The sequence below is a fragment of the Carassius auratus genome, chromosome 34 (genome assembly GCF_003368295.1).
Source record: "Carassius auratus strain Wakin chromosome 34, ASM336829v1, whole genome shotgun sequence".
NCBI lineage: Eukaryota > Metazoa > Chordata > Actinopteri > Cypriniformes > Cyprinidae > Carassius > Carassius auratus.
The window spans coordinates 14115422-14139308 of record NC_039276.1 but is presented as its reverse complement, the minus strand read 5'-3'; the positions used below and the strand labels follow the sequence as shown (position 1 = coordinate 14139308).

Below are 23887 nucleotides of genomic sequence, written 5' to 3'. Positions count from 1 at the left end.
CAAATTTTTTCAGAATATCTCTATGCTCTTCCAGCACTTCTTGTTAATTATATTTCAGCATGTGAAGACTGCACCTCTGGGGCTGATTTCTGTTGATGCACAACTCCAACACTTCAGGGCTTTAACGGGAAATTATCATTTGTGTTAAGAGTTTACTGAATGCTCCATTTGATCTGAGGCTGTAAAAAGCTGTTATATTATCATAAGAGCAATAATAATCTACAAACCCAATTCCAAAAAGATAGGACACTGTAAAAATTGTGAGTAAAAAAGTTATGGAATAATTTACAAATCTCATAAACTTATATTTTATTCACAATAGAATATAGATAACATATCAAATGTTAAAAGTGAGACATTTTGAAATGTCATGCCAAATATTGGCTCATTTTGGATTTCATGAGAGCCACACATTCCAAAATAGTTGGGACAAGTAACAATAAGAGGCTGGAAAAGTTAAATGGTCAATTGGCAGAGTGGCAGTGTCTCTCAGAAGTCAAAATGGGCAGAGGATCACCAATTCCCCCAATGCTGCGGCGAAAAATAGTGGAGCAATATCAGAAAGGAGTTTCTCAGAGAAAAATTGCAACGAGTTTGAAGTTATCATCATCTACAGTGCATAATATCATCCAAAGATTCAGAGAATCTGGAACAATCTCTGTGCGTAAGGGTCAAGGCCAAAAAAACATACTGGATGCCTGTGAACTTCGGGCCCTTAGACAGCACTGCATCACATACAGGAATGCTACTGTAATAAAAAATAAGAACATGGGCTAAGGAACACTTCCAGAAAACATTGTTGGTAAACACAATCCACCGTGCCATTTGCTGTTTTCCAGAAAGCAGCCATATCTTAACGTGATCCAGAAGCACAGGTGTTTTCTCTGGCTCATTTAAAATGGACTGTGGCAAAGTGGAAAACTGTTCTGTGGTTTTAAGTTATTTTTGGAAAATTGGGATGCCATGTCATCTGGACTAAAGAGGACAAGAACAACCCAAGTTGTTATCAGCCCCTCAGTTCAGAAGCCTGCATATCTAATGGTTTGGGGTTGCATGAGTGCGTGTGGCATGGGCAGCTTACACATCTGGAAAGGCTCCATCAATGCTGAATTGGTATATCCAAGTTCTAGAACAACAAATGCTTCCATCCAGACGTCGTCTCTTTCAGGGAAGACCTTGCATTTTCCAACATGACTATGCCATACCACATACTGCATCAGTTACAACATCATGGGTGCATAGAAGAAGGATATGGGTACTGAAATGGCCAGCCTGCAGTCCAGATCTTTCACCCATAGAAAACATTTTGCGCATCATAAAGAGGAAGATGTGACAAAGAAGGACTGAGACAGTTGAGCAACTAGAAGCCTGTATTAGACAAGAATGGGATTTTTTTTTTTTTTTATGAAATTTAAAATCAACTTATTTTTCCCTTAAAATGATACATTTTCTCAGTTTAAACATTTGATATGTCATCTATGTTGTATTCTGAATAAAACATTGAAATTTGAAACTTCCCCATCATTGCATTCTGTTTTTATTCACAATTTGTACAGTGTCCCAACTTTTTTGGAATCGGGTTTGTACTATTATATTAGTATTACTGTTTTAATACTGTCCCCAAAGTTCAGAATTGTGGTGTCTTTATTTATGATAACATGTTTTTACAAGCTGAAAATATAAAAAATGTATCACTAATCTACAACAACAACAAAAAGAATTACATTAATTATATGATATGTAACTATTTACTGTAGATGACCACTTACATTTTTTTTTTTTAAGATTTTTCAGTATTTTGAGATTTACTAAAGCTGCATTTATGTAATCAAAATACTGTACAGCAATATATAACAGCAATATATTTCAGAATTATTATGGTGTAATTGTTTTCTATTTTAATTTATTACTTCAGTCTTCAGTGTCGCATAATCCTTCAGAAATCATACTAATATCCTAATTTGGTGTTTTACGAAAACACTTCTTATTATTATAATTGTTAAAAACAGTTTTGCTTAATCTTTCTCTTAATATGTTTCACGTAAACATTGAAAGTTGAATTGTTGCTTTAGATTGATTGAAATCAATCACATTTTAAAGTGCCTGACAAGGTAAGCCTACAATTGACTTAGAACTGTAATCTCTATGGATAAATACATCTGCAAAATTACAGCTTGCTATTTACTGCTCAGTTTCATCTGAGAGAAAACATTTTACAAAAATAAAATGCTTTTTATGGTTGAAGCACATAATGTGCGAAATGGTAATGAAAATAATTTGTATTTTTCCAAGTCGTGCTAAACAGAACTGTTACAGCAGAAGCAAAATAAATAAATTAATAAATACAAAATGTGTCATCGCTTTGAACTAAAAATAAATTATGAACTATAAATATTTAATTGCAGACATTGGTGCTAAAAAAGAATAGGCCTAACTATTTTTGAGTGGACATCGCCTAAGGGCAACCATATCGCATCTCGTGGATGTTACTCAGACAGCCATAATTATATGCGACATCATCAAAGAACGTTTTTCACAATATGAAAATGTACAGCGGTTTTGTCACAATTATTTTATCCATACTAGTGACTTGTGTGACGTACGCTTCCGCCAAGAGCTCAAGACTGGCCTCGGGCTGTCTGGCGGCGGAAGCACACGTCGCACACATCGTCCCACGTTGCGTAAAGTGCGTTGCACATTACTCAAAATGTGGAGACGGATGTAAGAACGTAACAAGTAAGTACGTAAGTGGCTTTGAGAATGGCGTTTCCGCAGTGGGCCCGGACTTTTGTGCGGTGCGCAGCGTGATGAGTGTTTTAGTACCGAGCGGAGAGGGGATGCACACGGCACTCGAGTGAGGTAAACTATATAAAACCCGCTTTGTTTTCACACACTCCCACAACATGGACCCGAGCAGCTTCAGATGGGTCAATGAAAGCAGGGATTTACGATATAACCGTGCGATGTTGTGAATTGTTATTGTTTTTATAGCTTTCAGCGCTAGCAGCGTTAGCTGCTGCTGTTTAGATTTATCATCGTTCCGCCGTTTGCGCCTTTCCATGCAGCTCCTCGACTAGCGGCGTTTGTCTGTTGTAGATGAACTTGTGTATTGCGAATCGTGTTAATAAAATCTAACGTTAGACATTTGTTCACGTAGGCATTGATCAAGATTTAATGCGTCGTGGAAGGGGAAGTTTGGGGTTTAACCGCTTGTTTGGGCTTCAGGATAAGTCATGTGATGAAGTTAAGGTTGTTGTAAGTTAGTCTTGAAGATTGTCTCTAGCTCGTATTTTGTAAAACCAAAAGTTCCTGATTTGCTGGTGTTCTTTAGATTGAAAGATAAATCTGTTTTATGTCTTTCCTTTGAGGTTTCTTCTATTCACAATTCTCACAATGCATATCTTAATTCCGCTGTTTATCATGTAACTTATAATTAAAGTGGCAATTAAACGTGGGTTGTGTTGTTTGAATTTTGTAATAATGCAGTTTATGCTTCATGTCGGTTTTTGTTCCACGGTTTCCAGGCCCAATTAACATTTGGCTGATCCACATTTTAGCTGGCTTAATGGTATTGCTACCTGGCCAGCTAAAAGGTATCCAGATCTCTAGTAAAACCAGCCTGGCTAAACTGAAACAAAATTTAAAAACCAGTTTTTCTTCAAAAAAAAAAAAAAAAAAATCTTTACATTTAAATCAAGTCGAACACTGTTTGTTTTGCAATAATACATCAGACGGTCATTGCTTTAATAAATGCATCTGGTAATTTAAATCTAGTTTGATGTAGGATAGGCATGGGTAAGATACTAGTCTTTACTATTTAATACCGAAAGTATGCCAATAACTGGACAAATGATGGTTCTGCTGTGGTGTGATGATGCGGTCTTCCTGTTAAGCAGTTGCACACGTGCAGAAGCATTCCTCTGTTAACCATGTGTCTAACCACAGCTACTGGTGTTCATGGACCTGCATAGCCTCTACCTATGAGAGACCGGTGTTTATGTGAAAAGGAAAATCTAAGACCTTTAAATCCAAGCTACTTTATTAAATGTGTTCATTTGTCAGGGGCACTCTGTATTCACCTCCATTGCAATCGCCAAACATGTCGTGTCATGCAGTATGTTGTAATGGATGCATCAGAACCCTGGTGCAAGGCCACTGTAGTAACGAAAACAGAGGCAGATTGTGGAGATTTTTTTTTTTTTTTTACTCAAATATATTATAGCTGTTTGATCATGCGAAAAAGCCAAAAAACATTCATAAATTCTAGTTGTTTTGTTATTTTTCTCTTACACAAAACTAGTGTCTATTCCAAGTGGAGATTGTGATGATGCAATGTAGCATCTGTCTCGATTAATGGTCATTAAAAAAGTTAAAAGTAAAATATAAAAATATATATATATCAGTGAAAGTGAAATTTAATAATAGATGTTGTGGATTACTTTAACATCTTCTTAAAACATCAGTATTTCAAATCCACTCAGTCCACTTTACCATGGCATGGCTTAGAATGGCACAGTGTGAGAAGTAGGCGTTGTCTGATTTGACTGCTCCTTTTTTCACTCCACCCTTGACTGCTGGTACTGACTTTTGTCTACTTTCGAGGTGAGGTGTTTGGCGTTTAATATGAGCTTAAAGGCTTGGGACTGTGAGTATTCTTGAGGTGTTCATTAATGTTGCCGTGATGGCTGTAGTGATATTAAGGTGCGCAAACCAACCTTGCAGCAGAAATGAGCACTCATTAGCCAAAATGGCAGATTGCGTCCTCTCACTGTGTCAGCTGAGTAACTGCCATTGAGGTGAATAGGCATTTGCTACAATAATATTCTTATTGATGATAATTAAAGAACATTTACTGTACCATAGAGGATAAACTGGTGCCTACGTAAGTGGAGATGCTGGTCAGAATGTGTCTGTTGCTGTCAGGCTTAACCAGAAAAGGCTGCATTTCTAGTTCTGTCCTCATAGACTGATCGCAACAGAGACACATTCCTAAACACTGATAGTGTGTGGTACAAGTCAACCCAGGTGTCCCATAAGATAATAGTGATTCATGCTAACACAGTTTTCTTTCTTCTTCAAAGGAATAATTCTCAAACATTATTTCATTTTCTCACCCTCATGTTGTTCCACACCTGTATGAGTTTATTTCTTTTGTTAAACATAAAAGATGATATAGTTTAAACGCAATTGATTGCGGAACTGATGGTGAGCTACATCCTTTCTAAGTTGTGAAATTGTCAACTTGATTCATGAAAGTTGAATATTTGTTTTTCTATGAATGGTCTTAGCCCAGCATTAAACAAGAATTTGTCAAATATAGGTTGGCATTTCATCATGTGACTTGCCTAGTCTTAATCATACGAGAGTTGAGACTTCACATTTGGTAATAACAGCCCAAAAGGTTGTTCACATGATCCTCTATAGGTGCCTGCTCATACTGAGCTGAGTCTTGAACAGAGAGATTAAATGAACATGAGCTCTGTGGGTGAGGTCTCGTTAAGCATAAGACATTTAGTTACAGTCTTTTCTTACGAGTTCAGAGGCCTTAGCAGGTATCTTTAAATCTGTGTTTTATAATGTCTCATTAAACGCTCTGAGTTGATGGGTTTTAAGGCACAATATGTGGTGGTTTATGCAGAAAAACAGCCTGTGGTTTATTCCAGGTGACTCTTTAGTGACTATTCCCATGGTCAAGACCAAAAAAAAATCAGGTCAGGTATGTAGGGTTTATATAACCAGCTTTGTGCATTCAGAGGACATGTGTATTTAATATAGGGTTTCTAAAGCACAGTCAGTAATACGATTGTTTTACAACACATGCACACACACAGCACAAAACTTGAGTCTCAAATGAACTTCCTTCCTTAATTTTGGAAAGAATTGTTTAAGCTTCTTTTTAGTCATACTAGACTTTCAGGGATTAGACCAACAATCCAAAAAATAAAAAAAAAACTTATGCAGAGTTTGCTTATATCTTGCCCTTAACAGTACATAGTCTACTAAAGATGCTTTACTCCCCAATTGATGTAATGTCCCGTTCTTAAGGAATGTGCTATTCTTAAGCCATTGCCGTAGGAGTTTGGTGTGATGATTTATAACAGGAAGGTCTCTGAATGTTTCTGGGATTCTCAGTGCAATCAAGAGATGAACTATATATTGGCAGATATATTAGTTTCTGCCACATATATTTAAGATGATGAATCACAGCCACATGACTAACATAATTTCTAGATATTAAAGACAAAGTGAAATGTTTACTAAAGGCTTGTAATATTTTATTCATTTATGTTTTGTTATAACTGAAAGTTATATTTTCTATTTTAAAAAAGTTGGCAATTAGCATAGGATTTCTTCATTCCAATTGTTCATATTAGGCCTGAATTTGTTAAAATGTGTGAAATTAATCTATCTATTTATTATTATTATTATTATTATTTACATGTACATTTTTTTTTTTGTGCAAATTGAAGCATACAAAGAATCATCCTAGCAGTCAAAGTTTCTGTATCGCTACATTCCTATAAAGAATCCTACTCTCAGTAGTTCCTCGCCAACGAGTCTGCCCTGTAACCCCCACACCATTGTTAAAATTGACCTGACAAGCGTTAAAAATCCCTTTGATTAGGATCTGGCCTTCTCTTTGATAATCACTTCCCTCCTTTTCAAATGGTCTGGATAATAGCCCTCTGGTGTCTGATGGACTTTACAGACTGAAGTCTCACAGGCAAAAACTACAGCCATCAAAGTATTCTCTCCTACATTGTCCATTAAAACGCTGGACCATTACTTATGGTTCTGGCTTCTTCCGTCTGATATTTAAGCTCTGCTGCTGACCTTTGAAGCCAATTTACAGAAGCTGTTGTGCTGAATCACACCAAGTTGGCTGTAATTTGTCTCTGTGTCATCTGAAAGCCTTGAGAACAAATTGCATGTATTTAGTACATCTTGTGAAACATGGAGTTCCGATAGACTTCCTGTGAGAAACAGTTTGATAGTTGATTCTTTGTTGGAATATTTGATTAACGTGACCAGAAAGACATCATAAGCGGTGCGTTTTCCTGGACATATGGACTTCAAGATGCTCAAAAAAGCCTTTTTATCTATTTATTTATTGGATTTGATGGCTATTTAAGGCCTGATTAGCTCAAATCTCTCCCTCCACCCACTACACACCCACCAACCAACACTTACAAACACACATGGCCAGTACACCCTCCCCTCTTCATTAAATCACCACACTTGAAGAGTTCAAAACATCAGATCTTGTTCCATATTGCTGTAGACGAGAGTTCCCTGCATAGTTGAGAGCGTATGACCTGTTCCTCCACCTCCGGTTGAGACAGAAAGAGGTAAGCTGTCGGATGCACCTGCAGGCAGATCTGAAGATCCTAAGCTGGTCTGTTTGGCACATTTTCACTCACACACTCACACACTTTACACACTTGTGTAAAGTTGTGTGAGGATCAGCAGTTGAACAAGGTGACTAGCTTGGTGGTTTTGAAAGTTGCCACCTGTTTTGCTTACAGTATTTTGGATTGATTGCTCCGCAAGTATATGACTTGGTAACGTTGTTAAAATTAGCCTAACCCCCACTCTACATATTTTTAGGTTAATCTAGGTTACTTGGCTGATAGTTTGCTGTTTTGTTTGCTCTCTTCATGTGATCAGACCAGTTCTGAATGATTTTATGGGGTGTTAACCAGTTTATGATCAAAATAAGCAGGTTTATTGCCTAGTTGCAGTTTAAGTTCTTGCAATTAGGCTGAAAATATAATTAGGTAATGTTACATTTGGTCTCAACAAACATTTACCATGTTGCTACTGTATATCGGAGTGCAGGTCCTCCACCCGATCTGATCCTTCTGAGTGTGTTTATTTTAGAGGTGTGTGTGTGTTTGGAGTCAAGAGGTCATGCTTTTCGAAGTCTTTGATTCTTGACTCCACCCAGACACATACTCAGGCCCGTTTATCCAGTGCTGGACTGTCTTATTTGGTCTAGATTCTACTTGAAATACCTTTTTACATGTCTTTAAGTATTTTATATCCACTGGACTGAGATTGGTGCTTGTGCAGCTATACATTTCTGTCATTTCCCAGAATTCCTTGTGCTGGCAAACATGTAGTTCCCATCTGTTATGTGGCATCTGCTCATCTCTCAAGCCTTAAGGCTTCTTCTGACAAACAAATTTTCATTTTTTTCTGTGTTGCATGTAAAATATGACTGATTTAATGTGTAGATTCACCAAGGACAGATCATATATCTAGATATATTGGTTGAAGAGATGTGCTTCCATCTTGCTTGGCTAAACTGCAGATCATAGAATTATTCTGTAGCCTGCTAAAATTACATTGACCACAATATGAGTTGGCTCAGGCGTGAATCGGAGAGGATTATTAGCTGGGTCGCCACAAATTTGGTTGCTGTGTTGTAATAACTGGTTTATTTGATCCAAACAAGTCCCACTATAACCCTGTTTAGCCCAGCGTCTGATTGGAATAATCTAGATAGTAAACTGTAATTCACCGGAGGTGGACTCACGCGTGACTTGTGAGAGATGCTCCGTCTAGGCAGAAGCCTTGTGAGAGTCATATGATGCATCTTAAGGGATCTCTCTCCGTCTCTCTCTCTCTAATAACAGTTCTTTGGCTAACCAGTCAGCTCATTCCAGAAATGGATTCTGTGTTGTATGATACTAGCGATGCAGAATCATGATTTTTCATGGCCGATTCCAAACTTTTTATTTTTTTACAAGCAAACTGGCCGATTCCGATAACGATTTACGATTTTTTTTCTATCTTCAAGCAACAAACAAGAAAGAAGGAAAGTGTGCATAAACAAGATGTTTATTTGGTATTTAATAGGCCAAACTGGCTTTTGGCAATTGAAAACAATAACCATAACCATCTGAAATTAACGGCAGTAACTGCAAAGTAAGTAGCCTACATTTAATACAAACATAGATGGTACAGACATCAGCCTTTAGCTTATATTTTTGAATTGGGTTGAAACCACATAGAACTGGCCTTAAATGAAAAGAACCATGTGAAATTAAAGGCAACAACTGCATAGTTCAACAATCCAAACAACAAAATCGACACACATCCAATAAGGTGTTTCTTAATCAGCATTTGGTTTTAAATTATAAAAAAGGTATTTACCAGTGAGACTAAATAAAAGTATGCTATATTAATAAATTATTCCAAAATGTTAAAACAAATAATGTTAAATAAAACAAAGATGCCAAGTATTTTTACTTAATTTGATTTAAAAATCACCTGTATCACACTGAACTCTTTCATTCATCCAAATATTAGAAATTTCGTTAATGATTCACATCTATATTTTTTTTTTACTTGCGCCAATGAAAAATAAATAACTATGAGCCATAGTCGAATCAGCCATTTTTATCTACATTAATTTCAAGATCACAGTGAAATTAATCTATGCCCACCATATATATATATATATATATATATATATATATATATATATATATATATATATATATATATATATATATATATATGGATTATGAAAACATCTAAAAGATGTTTGCTTTTGCTGTAGACCATGTACAAATGTTAAATCTTAAAATAAAATGTTTGTTACCACTACATCAGTCTGTAAAAAAAAAAAAAAAAAAGGTACCAATTGATTTATAGTTATTTTCAAAGCTTTCGATGTATTCTCATTGTAACATAACATAAATGTTGTTTATTTAATTCTAACAAGTAAGTTTTAGTCGAAAACTAGCGAAAAATTAAAAATTATTTGTTTATCATCTCTGCACAGGAGAGACTTGGTGTTGTTTTCAAACAAAAGGAAATATATCGGCATTGGCTATCGGTCAAAATGAGTTGAAAAATATTGCAAAAATACAATATTGTGTATCCCTAAATTTTTTTGTATGTATGTGTGTACACTTGTAAATATTGTTTGGTAGAATTTAGTTTGGCGTCTTTGGAAGGTTTTTAGATAAGGTCATTACAGACACACAGTTATAACATGAATCTCAGAGACAATCTCTGAATCTCTGAGGCTGTGCTGATCATAGCCTCTGTGTGTGAGGACACTATATAAACACACCTCAGTAAATGGCACACTGCTCTTCTCATTCATAGCTGAGTGGAACAGGAGACCATGGAAAAATGCATTCAGTTTATCCTTCCCTGTTACTGTTCAAACAGAACACCGTATGCAGAAAACGTGGCTCTCCGTCCAGACAGTGGCTCTGCGGACAAAAACAGATGATGTCTAGAGTATCATCTGTTGTGACACACCATGCATTTGTTCTGAACTGCATTAAATTTTCTGCAAAGATTGGTGGTTCAACACTAAACGGTTCTGAAATGTCCTATATTTTCTATCTCAATGCAGATTGACTATTACATTTTAAAGACATCATATAAGGGTTAGGGTTAACTCATTTTTTTAACTCATTTCATTAACTCGATTGATTATTTCAGATAATCTGGAAATTTGGATTTGTCACTTGAACAACAAAAATATGAGATCATTTCTTTACCACTCCTTGTCATGGTATGAGGATACTACAGAATGTAATAGGCATATTTCAAACAAAAATTAATTTATCAGTGGAGTCAATTAAATGATCAATTGAAGAGCCCCTCTGCCTTTTATTAGCTGGAACACAAATGTTTTCCAACTTTAGCATTTGTCTCATGATATCTCTGCAGCACATGACTCTGCTGGGTTTAAGGTTTTTTTTTTTTTTGTTTGTTTGTTTTTTATGTGTTTTTTTTATAATACAAAATGTTCAGCCATTTTTGGAATGACATATAACCAACAAAGAGCATATTGAGCCAGCACAGCAGATCATCAGCACTCTTGCCCCATCCTATCTCCTGAAGGGTTCAGAGGTCACTCCACTCTCATGTTTATAAACACTGTGCTGTCGAGAGGAACGATCATAGTTATGTTTTATAGTCTGTTTTAACCATCTTCATGCTTCAGGTTCACTCACTTTAACAGGCTGGAGTGCAGGCTATCGTAAGTACTGCTTGCATGATGTTTTGACTTAAAGAGCCATTTAATGAATTTGATTATTTTGTATGATATGCATGGCTCATTTTTGTCTATAGTTTGTGGTTGATTTACATTGTTCAAATGCAGTTGGCTTTTTATTTGTATTTATTTATTTATTTTCCTGCAAATTAAGTGCAAGCTTTAAAAGATGACAAATCTGTGAGAGCTAATTGTTTTTGCAAATATAATTTTTTTGATCCAATGTAACGAAGCACCAGTGCTGCGATCTTCATGTACTTTCAACCTTGCTTTGACTTGGGCTGACTCACGCGTCCTTCCAATAGGGAAGTTATGTTTGATAAATGATTATCTGACTGCAATATATTCATCATGTTTTACACTCTGTGGCATATAAATGTATTTTATCATGAGTGTAGGTATTTTTTTTCCGTAAACATAATTTGTAGATGTCATGTTTCCCCAACATGATAAACCCAGGAAAATAGGTTATAAGTGAAAGAAACTAGACCGCTGCAAAAGCTGAAGCCTGTTGTTCTGTTTGCATATTTTTAATATACCAGATTTCTAGCAAATGGGATGTTAGCTTAGTCTGCTATAACCTGAATATACTACATAGTACAGGTTACAGAGAAAATGGCTATGCTTTTGGAATAAAACTTTTGGTAACACTCACACCCAGATCCATTTCACAGACATTTTTCTTATTTGTGGCTCTAGTATGCAGATTGAAGAAAAAGTCTCTTTCTCATGCTGAGATCTCTGTTTGGTTTAGTACAGGCTCACAGTAGTTGCTGTAGGGGGACCATTAATGCTCTTTAGTACTTTTCCAGCTAGGTATAAATCAGCCCCCTGAAATGTTTCCCCCTATAATGACATTGCTCTCAAGATGAAAACCCATACATTTTTATTAATCAAATAAGGGATTAATGCAGGTTATGTGAAACCAACTGCTGTGTTCCATAAAACAGGTTACGGTTCAGTTCTGTTCTGTTGTACATGCTACATTAAATATTGGACTGTTTTACTCTATATGCATTCAGAGGAGTTACTAAAGATGAGCATATTTGAAGTCACCAATGAAATCGACAATAATTGTCTCATAAATGCTGTTTCTTTTGCTCAAATAGCATTAAAAAAAAGCCTATTTTTCAGACTAGACCAGCAAGTGCGTATGTGCAGTCCTGAGTGCACGTCTCAGAATGCTGACTGTTCCTATAGCAACCAGGATGCAACGACACGCTGACTTTACTGATTAGCGATTGGCTATTTAACTCAGAAGGCGGGGCTTCGCTCTATACAGCTACCATATTGAGCATTGCATACCCCCTCCCCCATTTAAAACTATACAATGTCTTTGGGTATTCTATAATCTTTGGCATAATTGATGTCCATCTCATATGCAGGTTTTATTTTTATATATTTGTTTTTTCTACCAACATTTGGGTATAAAAATCTAATAAAATACCAACAATAAACTACGTTAGCTGTTTACCCTAAAAGTCCACAGCTTTCACCATTAGTTCATACTGCTGTTGAAACTTTTCTCATTAGCAGATAGGATGAGACCAATATGTATGTTCATTGTGAATTTCTGTTTCTTCACAGAGGTTTCTGAGTGAGGAGATAATGAGAGTTCACACACACACAAGATTCTGCTTCCTCTGCGTGCTGACCCTCCTGTACCATCAGTGCAGTCACTGCCACGAAGGAGGGTCCCACCATCACCATGGGCACAGCCATGGTGACCATGACCATGTCCACAGTGACCTGCAGATTTCAGAATTGTCCTGCGATGGTTTATCCGACCAGTTTATGCACAGCAGCCATGGTGAACCGGCAGAGAGCGAGCAAAGTTTCTACATTCATCAATTGTTCTGTCGGTACGGCCAAAAGGATCGTCTGGATTTTAAAGGCTTCCAGAGTCTTCTGTTGAATTTAGGGCTGGGCGAGGTGCGTGTGGTTGGGCTGGAGCATGAAGATCTGGGCCATGATCATGTGGCACACTTAGATATTCTCGAGGTTCAGGAAGGTCGGCACTCGCATTCAGCTGGCCATCCAAATCTTCATCAGAATCCCCACATCTCACACGAGACCAATAAACATTCCCACAACGAGAATGAACAACACAATCCTGCCGAGGAGCTACCATGCAGCAGAACACTAGGCACAGGAGCTGAGAGCACCACTAACAGTGGGTCTGAAGGACACGATCATTACCATGACCATGAACATGAACATGAACATGAACATGAGAAAGACAGTGATCAGAAACACATCCACAGACATGTCACAGACAGTCCTCACACTCAAGATGACCACGACCACCAAAGGAGTAGTGAACGTGCACAAGAAAATAATGCTCACAGTGACCAAAACCACCATCATCATGACCACCATCACCACAAGCATCCCCACCCTCATCTCCATGGTTCAGACAGTGTGGAGCACAACACCGCATCCCCTCATCTCACACCCAGAATACAGCCTTCTGCCACAACTGAGCTACCCACCACACAACCCAGAAGAAACAGGAGACCGACTAAAGCCAGAACTCATCGAGGCCGAAACAAGACCAGCATCACTGTTACTCAGGCTGTCGAGCTGGAGACAAGCGGAGATGACCATGAGCGCAACGGCCAAGTTCAGAGCCCTACTCAGCCACAGAGGAGCAGGAGAGAGGTGCCAGGAGAAGAGCGGTCTTTGAAATTACATGAACATGTTCCTCACCAACATGAGGAGGTACAGCTCACTGTCTGTCCTATGTGGTTGATTATAAATGGTAGTGCTCTTCAGATGTGACTCAAGAGTTATTTTAAATGGTTTCTCTTATTTGGTCTATTTAGGGATGAGTTAAATACTAAAGTGGTGTCAAAGCACTTCCTTCGTAACAAACAAAATAGTTGTTAGACTTCAGGTGACTTGCTTCAAGCAAGGTATCTACAGTGGGCATAGTCAAGAATTATAATTTTTTTGCTTTGCAGCCTGAAATGAAGATTGACATAGTTTTTGTTTTATCCAGCTGGATTTTCAGTGCAACTTATAAAATACAAGTGAAAGATATAAAACCAACCAACATGTCAAAAAAAAAATATAAATAAATAAAATCAACAATCACGGAGTTGGAGAAAGGTTCACCCCCTTGTCAGCCTTTAGTCTTTTGGGATATGTCTCTACTAACTTTGCACATCTAGATTTTGCAATATTTGCCTACTATTCTCTGCAGAACTACTCAAGTTCAGTTCAATTCGGTTCAATGATGAGCATTTGTGGACTGCATTCTTCAAGTCATTCCACAGATTGTCTGCAAGGACATTCACATTTTTCTCCTTCAAACACAGTGTGCTCAGTTTTGCTGTGTGCTTTTGGTCATTGTCCTGTTGGAAGGTAAACCTTCCTCCCATTGACAACTTTCTGGCAGATGGCGGCATATTTTCTTAAATTTGACGGTATTTTGCCCCATCCATTTTTCCTTCTATCATGACAAGTGCTCCAGTCCCTGCTGCAGAGAAACGCCTCATAACCGGACATTACAACCTCCATGCTTTACTGGAGGAATGCTATTATTTGGATGGTGAGCTGTACTGGATTTCTGCCAGAGATATCGTTTGATGTTGAAGCCAAATAATTAGTTCTCATCTGCCTCAGAATCTTGACTTTGTGAACCGCATGTAGCCTTTCTTTAGCAGTGGCATTTAACTTACAACCCTCCCATACAAGCCACATCTGTGGAGAATTTGTGATATTGTTGTCACATGCACACAATGACTGCTGCTTGTCATAAATTCCTGCGTCTGCTTCAGAGTTGCTGAAGATCTCTTGGTTGCCTCTCTGACCAGTTTTCTTCTGGCTCTTTCATCCAGTTTGAAGCAACGTCAAGGGTGGTCTGTGTTGTAACAGATACCTTCCACTTGTTACTAATAGACTTCACTGTGCTTCTAAGCATTGTTAAAGCCTTTTGACACTTTTTTTTTTTTTTTTTTTCTCCTGACGTGTGCCTGTCCACAGCTTTTTCCTGGAGCTCTTTTGACTATGCCTTGCCTCCCATAGTTGACTGTATGCTTCAGTTACTCTACCAAGGACTGAAATTCTCCAGTAAAGCTCTTTCCATGCTGAGTTGATCAAAATGACCACAGCAGATCACAGTTGAAAGTCAAATGGCTTGGTGTGTCAGAGAAGGTGATTAGCTACAACTGATTGAGTTTACAAGTCATCTTTAGGAGGGGGTGATCCTTTTTTTTTCTTCATCCTTATTATTATTATTATTATTATTATTATTATTATTATTGACATGTTGGACATGTTATATCTTTCAATTGGATGTTATACGTTGCACTGGGTAAATAGAGCTGGATTAAATGAAAACTTTGTCGGTCTTCATTTCAGGCTGCAAAGCAACAAAATAGTAGTAGCTTAAACTGAAATTTTAGTACATTGAAGTTTAATATTTTGATATGCAGGATTTTTGTATGTATAACTATTGATATGCGTGTTTTGTAGGATGAAGTATATTTAAATAAAATATACTTAAGTATTGTTCATCAAACAGTACCCTTTAATATTTAAATACTTTTAATAATTCAGTTCATTAATCAATATATTTGTACTTTCCCTTAAGTAAAATTGAAAATGAGTACTTATGTTTAATATTTGATTAAGATGTCTGTACATTTACTCAAATGCTTGCTTTGTGTACTTCATCCACCACTGGGAATTAAAGGTTATTTGGTTAATAAACATAATTAGGAGTTGACCTTAAACCAGCCAACACACTTCATTAACTAGTGGATTTCACACATCCCTGGTACTAACATTATATATATTTAATAAGTGATTTATATTCCTTGTATTGTTCAGAAATGAATAAAGGAGAATCAAGGAGGGAATCCAAGTAAAACTGACTGTAAAATCTTTCTCTCCCTCAGTGTCTGAATTTAACGCAGCTGCTACACCAATACGGACTGAGCTCGGATTCTCTCATATCTCCAGAGCAGTTCACCTATTTATGTCCTGCACTGCTCTACCAGATAGATAGACGCTTCTGCATCCTTCATTATCACCACGTTGATACTGAAGTACAAGATGCAGCATCATCAGGTACAAGTGAACCTTTAGTATAATTTTATTTGTTTGACAAGCATATTAAAGTATATTCACTATAATTCTCTCTACCTGTGTCATTTGCTAGTTAATAAAGAGGCTAAACGGACTTAGTAAATTGTTTAGTTGTAACAACCAGTTGAGAATCATTGCTAAACCATTTTGAAATGAGAGCCCCGGTCTAATCCACTGCTGCTGGTTGTGTTGCTGCAGTGTGGGTCTGGATGTGGGGCTTCGTGTCGATCACCATCATCAGCCTGCTGTCTCTGCTGGGCGTTGTTCTGGTGCCCATCCTCAACCAGTCCTGCTTCAAGTTTCTCTTGACCTTCCTGGTGGCGCTGGCAGTGGGAACCCTCAGCGGCGATGCCTTACTGCATCTACTCCCTCATGTGAGTTCACTTTTTGTGGGCGATCTAAATTTACCCATTGCAAAAGTCCAAACTACATAGCGCAATAAATCAAACCTTTTTTATACCCTACAGTCTCAGAGTGACCATGATCACAGCAATGGAGGAAATGCTGGGGAAAAACCTGAAGAGGCTTTTCTGACCAAGTTTGATGGAGTTTGGAAAGGACTGACTGCATTAGCAGGAATCTACCTCCTCTTCATCATTGAACATTGCATTGGCATGTTCAAACACTACAGCGACCAAAGGGTGAGAGGCACCACAATACCTTTATCACAAGAAAGAGGTGTTAAAAAAATCTTGCAAAGTGGCAAATAAGCTGCTTCTTACTTCGCACATGCATTTTCAGGATCGACAGAGCTGAGAGCTATGGCAGACTTAATATCCATAATTGCTGCAGATTTTAGTGCATAGCAAAACAACCTTGAATTTTATTCTCAGAAAATAGTGCTTATTAACACTTGTCTGTTCATGCTTTCCACAGGGAAAAATCTGCCAGAAGAAGAAGAAAGGAGAGCAGGCAAAGATTGGGAGGAAATTGTCAGACCACAAACTCAACAGGCGTTCCGATGCCGAGTGGCTCCATCTGAAGCCTCTAACAGAGGGTGGGCCTTCATTTTGTCATAAAATCCCAGCACAGTTTATTTGGCTTTTAAATGGGACATCGGATGCAAAATTAATTTTTTACATGGTGTTTGCATATAAATGTGTCTCAGCAGTGTGTGGACACAACCACATTGCAATGATAAAAATCCATTCATCCCATTCAATGGGAATTAATTTTGTGCATAGTGCATTTAGATTTTCAGCCCCGCCCACAATTGCTGGCACACTGTCCTGTATTAGCATCTTCAGTCAGTTGTATGCTGTCATCCACGGTCTCCAAGCTCAAGCAGCTGTAGCGACAAGGTCTTGTAAGCAGTGCAGGTGATTTGTAGTTGGATTTAAAAGTAAATATAAGACTCCTCATTTTATCCTGACATCTGAGCCACTAAGGATGCAGTGAGTTTATTATTATTTAAATTTCGATGGTAACGCTCCACCAAATGTAAAAAAAAAAAAATGGAAGAGAGGAGCGGGGTGAGCAGTAGCTCATTATAATTTCAAGAGACATTCACTGAAACCGGTCACTGTGAACAGAGTTGATTTTGACAAGGTCAAAAGGGTGTTGTTTTACACAACCCTTGAGAAATTTTTACCAAAGTTTGTTGCAGACATTTCATGAAGACCCTAAAGAATCATTCCAACTTTGTCCGTATTCCACAACACTGAAGTAACACCTTCCCTTCTGCATGCAGGAGAAGGTACAACGTGTGAAGCCGGACACAATGACACCCAGATGACGGAGTTGCAGCCTCTGGATTCACCCAGCAAGATGCCACTGGCCATCTCCGATTCAGATCACCCTCTCAAGGGTGCTGAAAAAACAGAGGAGGACAGAGGGCAGAAAGAAAAGTCAAAAAAGCATGGACATGGGCATGGACACGGCCATGGTCACTCCCATCATGGACATTGTCACTCTGACCAAGAAATGAAGGATGCCGGGATTGCCAGTATAGCATGGATGGTCATCATGGGAGATGGCATGCATAACTTTAGTGATGGACTTGCTATAGGTCAGTTTGTGTACACTGAAACCATTAGCAGATTAGTATGTCTTCAGAAGGGTTTCTGTATCTGAGGAACTTTGTTTGTCACCTACAGGTGCTGCTTTCAGTGCTAATATTACAGGTGGCATTAGTACTTCAGTCGCTGTGTTCTGTCACGAACTGCCCCATGAACTAGGTAAGTTGCTTAACTATTTGCGGTTTGTCAAAAAAAAAAAAGTGAGAATAGCAGATTCACTTTCTTACAGTTGCTTATCCAGTAAAAGTTAAAAACAGGGTTCCTACAAATTTTCTATTTAATAATTCCATACTTTTCCAGACTCATCTGTAGATTTTTCAAACCATATTTAATAGTGAAAAAAATAAATAAATGATTTTGCGTAAAGGTTCAAATTCACAATTTGATGCTCTCACAGTACTACAGATATTGTTGTAACAATACAAAATTTCAGTTGACTGTACCAATAATAAAATTTAATGGTTCTTGATATCATAGCAAAAACTAGATTAACCCAAGCCCGATAGGGCCCCAACTTATTTATGGCCATATGGCTGGGTAACGGGCCTGTTTTAGGCTTCTCCTTATTTTAATATTTTAGACTTTCATCAGTTAAGGTGATTGAAAAGATGTACTGTGCTGGTGTAAACAACACAATACCATGCTACCATCCGTGACGGTCAAGTCCAGATCGCACAGTGTTTGTGACCTGCCGGCAGCAGCGAGAAAAAAAGAGGACTGGATTAAAGCCAAAGATTTTTCTAGTCGACTAGTGGTAGTAATTACTTAACCATAATGTGCCTTTTTTATATAATAATATGCCTTTGATATTTATGCTAGCTAAAGCCTATTCAGCGTTCCAGCACACGCAATAGGCTAAAGTTTGCCGCAAAGCACTGGCAAAAGAAATTAAAAAGTAATTAGCAAAAGTATATCAGGGGAAATAGTAAGGAGACCCATAAGACCTTTTTTATCTTCAGAAATGTTTTTTAGATATTTTAGATGAAATTCAAGAGTTTTCTGACCCTGTATAGACCGCAACAGAACTACCACGTTCAGGGACATCGTTAAAACAGTCCATGTGACATCAGAGGTTCAACCCTAATTTTATGAGGCTATGAAAATACTATTTATGCGCCAAGAAAACAAAAATAGTGACTTTATTCTGACATAGAACCTGGATCCGCTGTGCCTTGTTTTCAAGCGATGCATGCGTCCGTAATACTCTCGAGAACGTATATCGAAGACTGACATAGAAGTGTAAGATGAGGTTGTGTTTTATTTGTACACAAACCGTATTCTCATAGCTTTATAAAATAAAGGTTAAACCACTGACGTCACATGGAATATTTTAACGATTGACATCAACATCAAGGTGAAAATTTCCATCTGTTTCTGAGCTCTTCATGTTTGAATGAGTAAAACACAAATACAACTCAGCTGAACATACAGCTTTTAAAAGACAGCAAAGTTTTTTATGAAGTTTTGAGTTTGCTGTCTAGAGGGTCGTTCGTTTTAAATTACCCTTTTTGTTTAAACAAAAAAACCAGACAAAACAACACCAGAGAAGAAGGAACAAACAGAGTATGCCTTTGATGTAACAACAATATTTTGCATTTGATGTTGTTTACCTTTACCGTCTGCCATCCAGTGGAGGTGATGGGACTTGAGACACTAATAATGTTTGATAGCGCAGCTCTCTTTTTTGTCTAATGATCTATATGCCCATGTTGTGGCTGGGGAAAGACGGCTACAATAAAGAGTTTTATTGCCCTGCAGTGCTGTTAATTGCTTTTGACAACTGATTTGATTGGGCCAGGTGACACAGAGCAAAGGTCCAGAGTGCAGTTTAGAGAGGACCAATGGCCGTAAAGGCTCCTCACATATATATTCAGTAATTAGGAACAAAGGAGCAGCAGCAAAGAATTGCTAGAACACACACACACACACACACACTTTTATTCAGAAGGACAACCTGATCTCACTGCAGTTAATGTCAGGTTTAGCATAGCCAAAACTAACCCTACTCACATTTGTATTTGCCTCCAGGTGACTTTGCTGTTTTATTGAAGGCTGGGATGTCAGTGAAGCAAGCCATTGCATATAACGTCCTCTCTGCCCTTATGGCTTATGCTGGCATGGTGATCGGCACGGCTGTGGGACAGTACACGCACAACGTCACCGGCTGGATCTTTGCCGTTACTGCTGGCATGTTTCTCTACGTGGCATTAGTGGATATGGTAAGAAAACCGGAATGTGGATTTATTTGCTTGCCAGTAAGGCTGCATAAATATGTTATAATTATTGATTACTTGAAGTGATTCATTACCTGCCATCTTAAGGACCATTCACACAGAACATTCCACTGTGCTGCTTGTCCACTGTTTTTCTGTGTTGACATGTTCTCGATGGATGTTTGAGCATTATGCTCACATCTCATGTCTTTTGTAGTGTCTCATAGATGCCAGTGTTTAAATTAAAAGTAGTAGAACTACTTCTATTTATTTTTCTTTCTTTTTTTTTCTTGTGAATAAATAGTTAAGTAAATGGCCTCTCATACATTCATTCAAGGTGACTACTATTGATAAAAGCACAACTTTTCTCATTTCAAATAAATTATACACAATATTATTGAAAATATTAGACTGCTCCCATCATAATCACCAAAGCGGTCTGCATATTCACGATGTCTGAACCCTGCAATTCAGCACAAGCTCATTGAGTTCTGCACTCCTGTGAACAATTAAATGATTGCAATCAACAAAGCTGCCTACACTGCACAATAAATTTCTTATGTACACTGTTGTCGACTTGCTGGTTAAAATAGCAGCGTTTTATTTTTGTCCCACTCCCAACACTTGCATGTGTGTATTGGAATGAGAACATTGTGAACAAGCGGGATTCCAGAAGACGCACAAATGTTTATGCTTTTGGTTCTAACCTTTTTTTTCTTTTTTTATGACGTTATACACTGCAATACACATTTTAATGTGCCATTGCTAACAGGTGTAACAAATAAAACCAAATCCGTAAATTGCATTCTCCAATCAAGATATGTTTAAGCAAACCTTGTTTCTTTGTGTTTGCTTATTGTTTGTTGTGAGCTTTTGATGTTTAACCATATAAAATTCCTCTTCCTGTTCTTCAGTTGCCAGAGATGCTTCATGGAGACAGCGAGGATCACAAGCGCTGTGACATGGGTCACTTTGTCCTGCAGAACTTGGGTATGCTCACGGGGTTTGGAATCATGTTGCTGATCGCCATCTTCGAGGAACACATTGTGCTTGACTTTGGCTTCTAGCCGGAGCCCGAGATCACGGGTTGCGTCATTCATCAGCTACATTCACACGCGTGCTTTGCCTTAAAGTGGCTTTGTTTTGTGTCGGTACAGTCGTGCAGGCATGTCTCAAAAGACAGCATCAGTAGCTTACAGTGGACATGGACATGAAAAAAAACATGTTTACATTTCATCATCTCTTCCTCTCTAGGCTACTCAAACCGGTTGCTTGTTGTCTTCAAGGTATTTTGTAGATCTAGCTCCCTAGACATTTCTCCCGTTTTAATCATTTCTTTTTTCTTTCTTTCTTTTTATTTTTTTTCTTTCTTTTTTTTTTTTTTGAGTATGTGTCTAATCAAACATATCCATAGTACGATGCGCTGCCCAGCTATTTGGGTTATCCCTTTAATATTGTAGTATTTATGTGTTCTAAAAAGAGAAGCAGCTATTCATCAGTCACTCATTCAGTGTCGTGTTTAGCTCTTTCATTCATCTGTATGGTAGCTCACAGCCATTCAATCGTAACTGGTGTGTTGTGCTGTGTATGTGTAATGTGTCACACCATCTCATTTTCAGGTACAGAACTGTGCTAGTATGTTGCAAAACTGGCATCAAGGTTTTTTTCTTTTTCTTTTTTAGAAGTTCTGGTCAGTATTATTTGGCCAGGATCGAGGAAAACAACACACTTTTATTGACTGGTTTGCGCTTTGCTGTCAGCATTGACTACTTGTTTGTTTCTTACACTATATTTAATGTTCATAGGGATGGGAGCCTGTCCTCAGCCTTAGAATTTAATGTGTTTTTTTTTTTTCTTTTATTATTGGCTAAGATTGTACTAGTGTTATGACCAACTCTGAGTATTGAAGAAATAGGTATGCACCTGTGTTTTGAATAACTGCTGACACGGTGCTGCCAAAAGACCGATTGCATTCATGAGGTCAGCTGAATAGTGACTGAACAAGTCCAGGATCAAAGCTAATGCTAAAACACTGTGATTTTAAATGAAGAACACCTGGCTACGCATTATCTGTCCATCAAGGAATGCAACAGTTTTCTTTGGGAAGTCTATTTGTTCATTGATAAAATAGAAATTATCATGAACTAGACTACTTTCACAAAATAAATTCAAGTTGATTTTTGATATCCAAGTCGAGTTGTTGTAAATAATGATCTTGTCACAGGTGAAGAAGTTCATGAAATAATTATGTTCCCCAAAGGAGATTTGCTACTGAAGACTATTTTTATTGAACAAGTTGGCATTTTGAAACGCGTTACTTTATTTTAATTATTTGATGTTTGTTATTACTGGATAATTTTTGCAAAATTCATAATGTTATTTTGTGAGACATCAGCACCTTTTATACACTGATCATCTAAAAACCTACTTTTCAGACAAAAGTTTGGGAGAAACATTCCTTTTTCTTTTTCTTTTTTTTTTTTTTGTCTTACCTAGAAAATTGAGTTCGCCATTAAGAAATGTTCTTTTGACAATCTTAATTGCTCTCATTGTTGACACCCTCCCATTATTGAAATTAATGCACACATTTCAATTATTGGCCTTTTGTGCACTTGTATGAAAGTCTGACTGCAATCAAAACTGTAGAACATCTGTTAATCTGTCCCTGTTGATATGATTCTTGTTAATGAGTGTGAAACATTTTGATTGTGCCAAATTCGGTGCACTGATCGTGCCTGCAGTCGCCTCAACACATTCCACTGGCTGTTTGCTGCTTGAATCCTCTACCGTCATGAGTTGGTGAGGCATGTTATGTGATTCATGCTTATCCTGTCACCATGTGACATCCATTTCTTAATTCTTGTGGATGTGAATCATTATTAATTGCATTCATCAAATGTACTTGATTGGATGGAAACATGCATGAGACAAGTTAAAGTAAATAGTTTTTATTTCTGGTTTGAAATGGAGAGATGAGAACACTTACTGTTGATTTCCTCTTTCCCTCAAGGATTTAATTTTCACAACTTGAATGTAAAGTCAATGAGTTCGGGGTCATGTGAGCAAACCTAATCAGGGTCTTCAGAGATTAGGTCTAAATCCTGTGTATGTGAAATGAAGTTGTCCATTTTGTTTAAACAAAATATTTGAGTAAAAGAGCTCTAGAGCATTGGTTAAGTGGTGCAAAGAAATAAACTTGATATTAAATAAAAATGACGCACACCAATTTTTTTTTTTTTTGTTTTGTTTTCCTTTATTGTTTTTTTTTATGCTTTACTGTGTATTCCAAGAATAGACCATCCAGCTATTTACTTCTCTTTTAGTATTGCCAGTTTTGGGGAACACATTTATTTTTTTAGTCCTCTTGTTTACTCCGCTTGGATGTTAAAGTGTCTTCAGTACATTTGGCATTCTTGCTGATTGTGCATTTCTTTGTCAGAAGTGAAAAATAAAGTTTGCAAAGTCTACTTTGAGAGTTTCAGCTTATTAATTCTATACATCTATTAATTTTATATATTTATTATTGCTATTATATA

General features: G+C 37.5%; 1 protein-coding gene across 3 annotated transcripts; it reads left to right on the top strand.

Moving 5' to 3' along the window:
• The first annotated feature begins 2671 nt into the window (after nt 1-2671).
• Nucleotides 2672-23818, top strand: LOC113053264 (zinc transporter ZIP10-like). Of its 3 annotated transcripts, none has more exons than XM_026218140.1 (10): nt 2672-2859; nt 12614-13747; nt 15931-16102; nt 16319-16494; nt 16588-16761; nt 16997-17117; nt 17811-18128; nt 18217-18297; nt 20167-20357; nt 21266-23818. In XM_026218140.1, the coding sequence occupies exons 2-10, from the start codon at nt 12635-12637 to the stop codon at nt 21416-21418; spliced, it is 2499 nt and encodes an 832-aa protein (XP_026073925.1). In that variant the 5' UTR covers nt 2672-2859; nt 12614-12634; the 3' UTR covers nt 21419-23818. The 3 variants fall into 3 exon arrangements, with proteins under 3 accessions (XP_026073925.1, XP_026073926.1, XP_026073927.1); XM_026218141.1 differs by lacking the exon at nt 2672-2859 and adding an exon at nt 6907-7349; XM_026218142.1 differs by lacking the exon at nt 2672-2859 and adding an exon at nt 10813-11011.
• The last annotated feature ends 69 nt before the right edge of the window (nt 23819-23887 follow it).

What these genes read in the sequence shown, in the direction of transcription:
- LOC113053264 (XM_026218140.1), top strand. Translation starts at nt 12,635, where the DNA reads ATGAGAGTTCACACACACACAAGATTCTGCTTCCTCTGCGTGCTGACC. An exon ending in TCTGAAGCCTCTAACAGAGG is followed by an intron (nt 17,118 to 17,810) that starts GTGGGCCTTCAT and finishes TTCTGCATGCAG; the next exon opens with GAGAAGGTACAACGTGTGAA. An exon ending in TAGTGATGGACTTGCTATAG is followed by an intron (nt 18,129 to 18,216) that starts GTCAGTTTGTGT and finishes TGTCACCTACAG; the next exon opens with GTGCTGCTTTCAGTGCTAAT.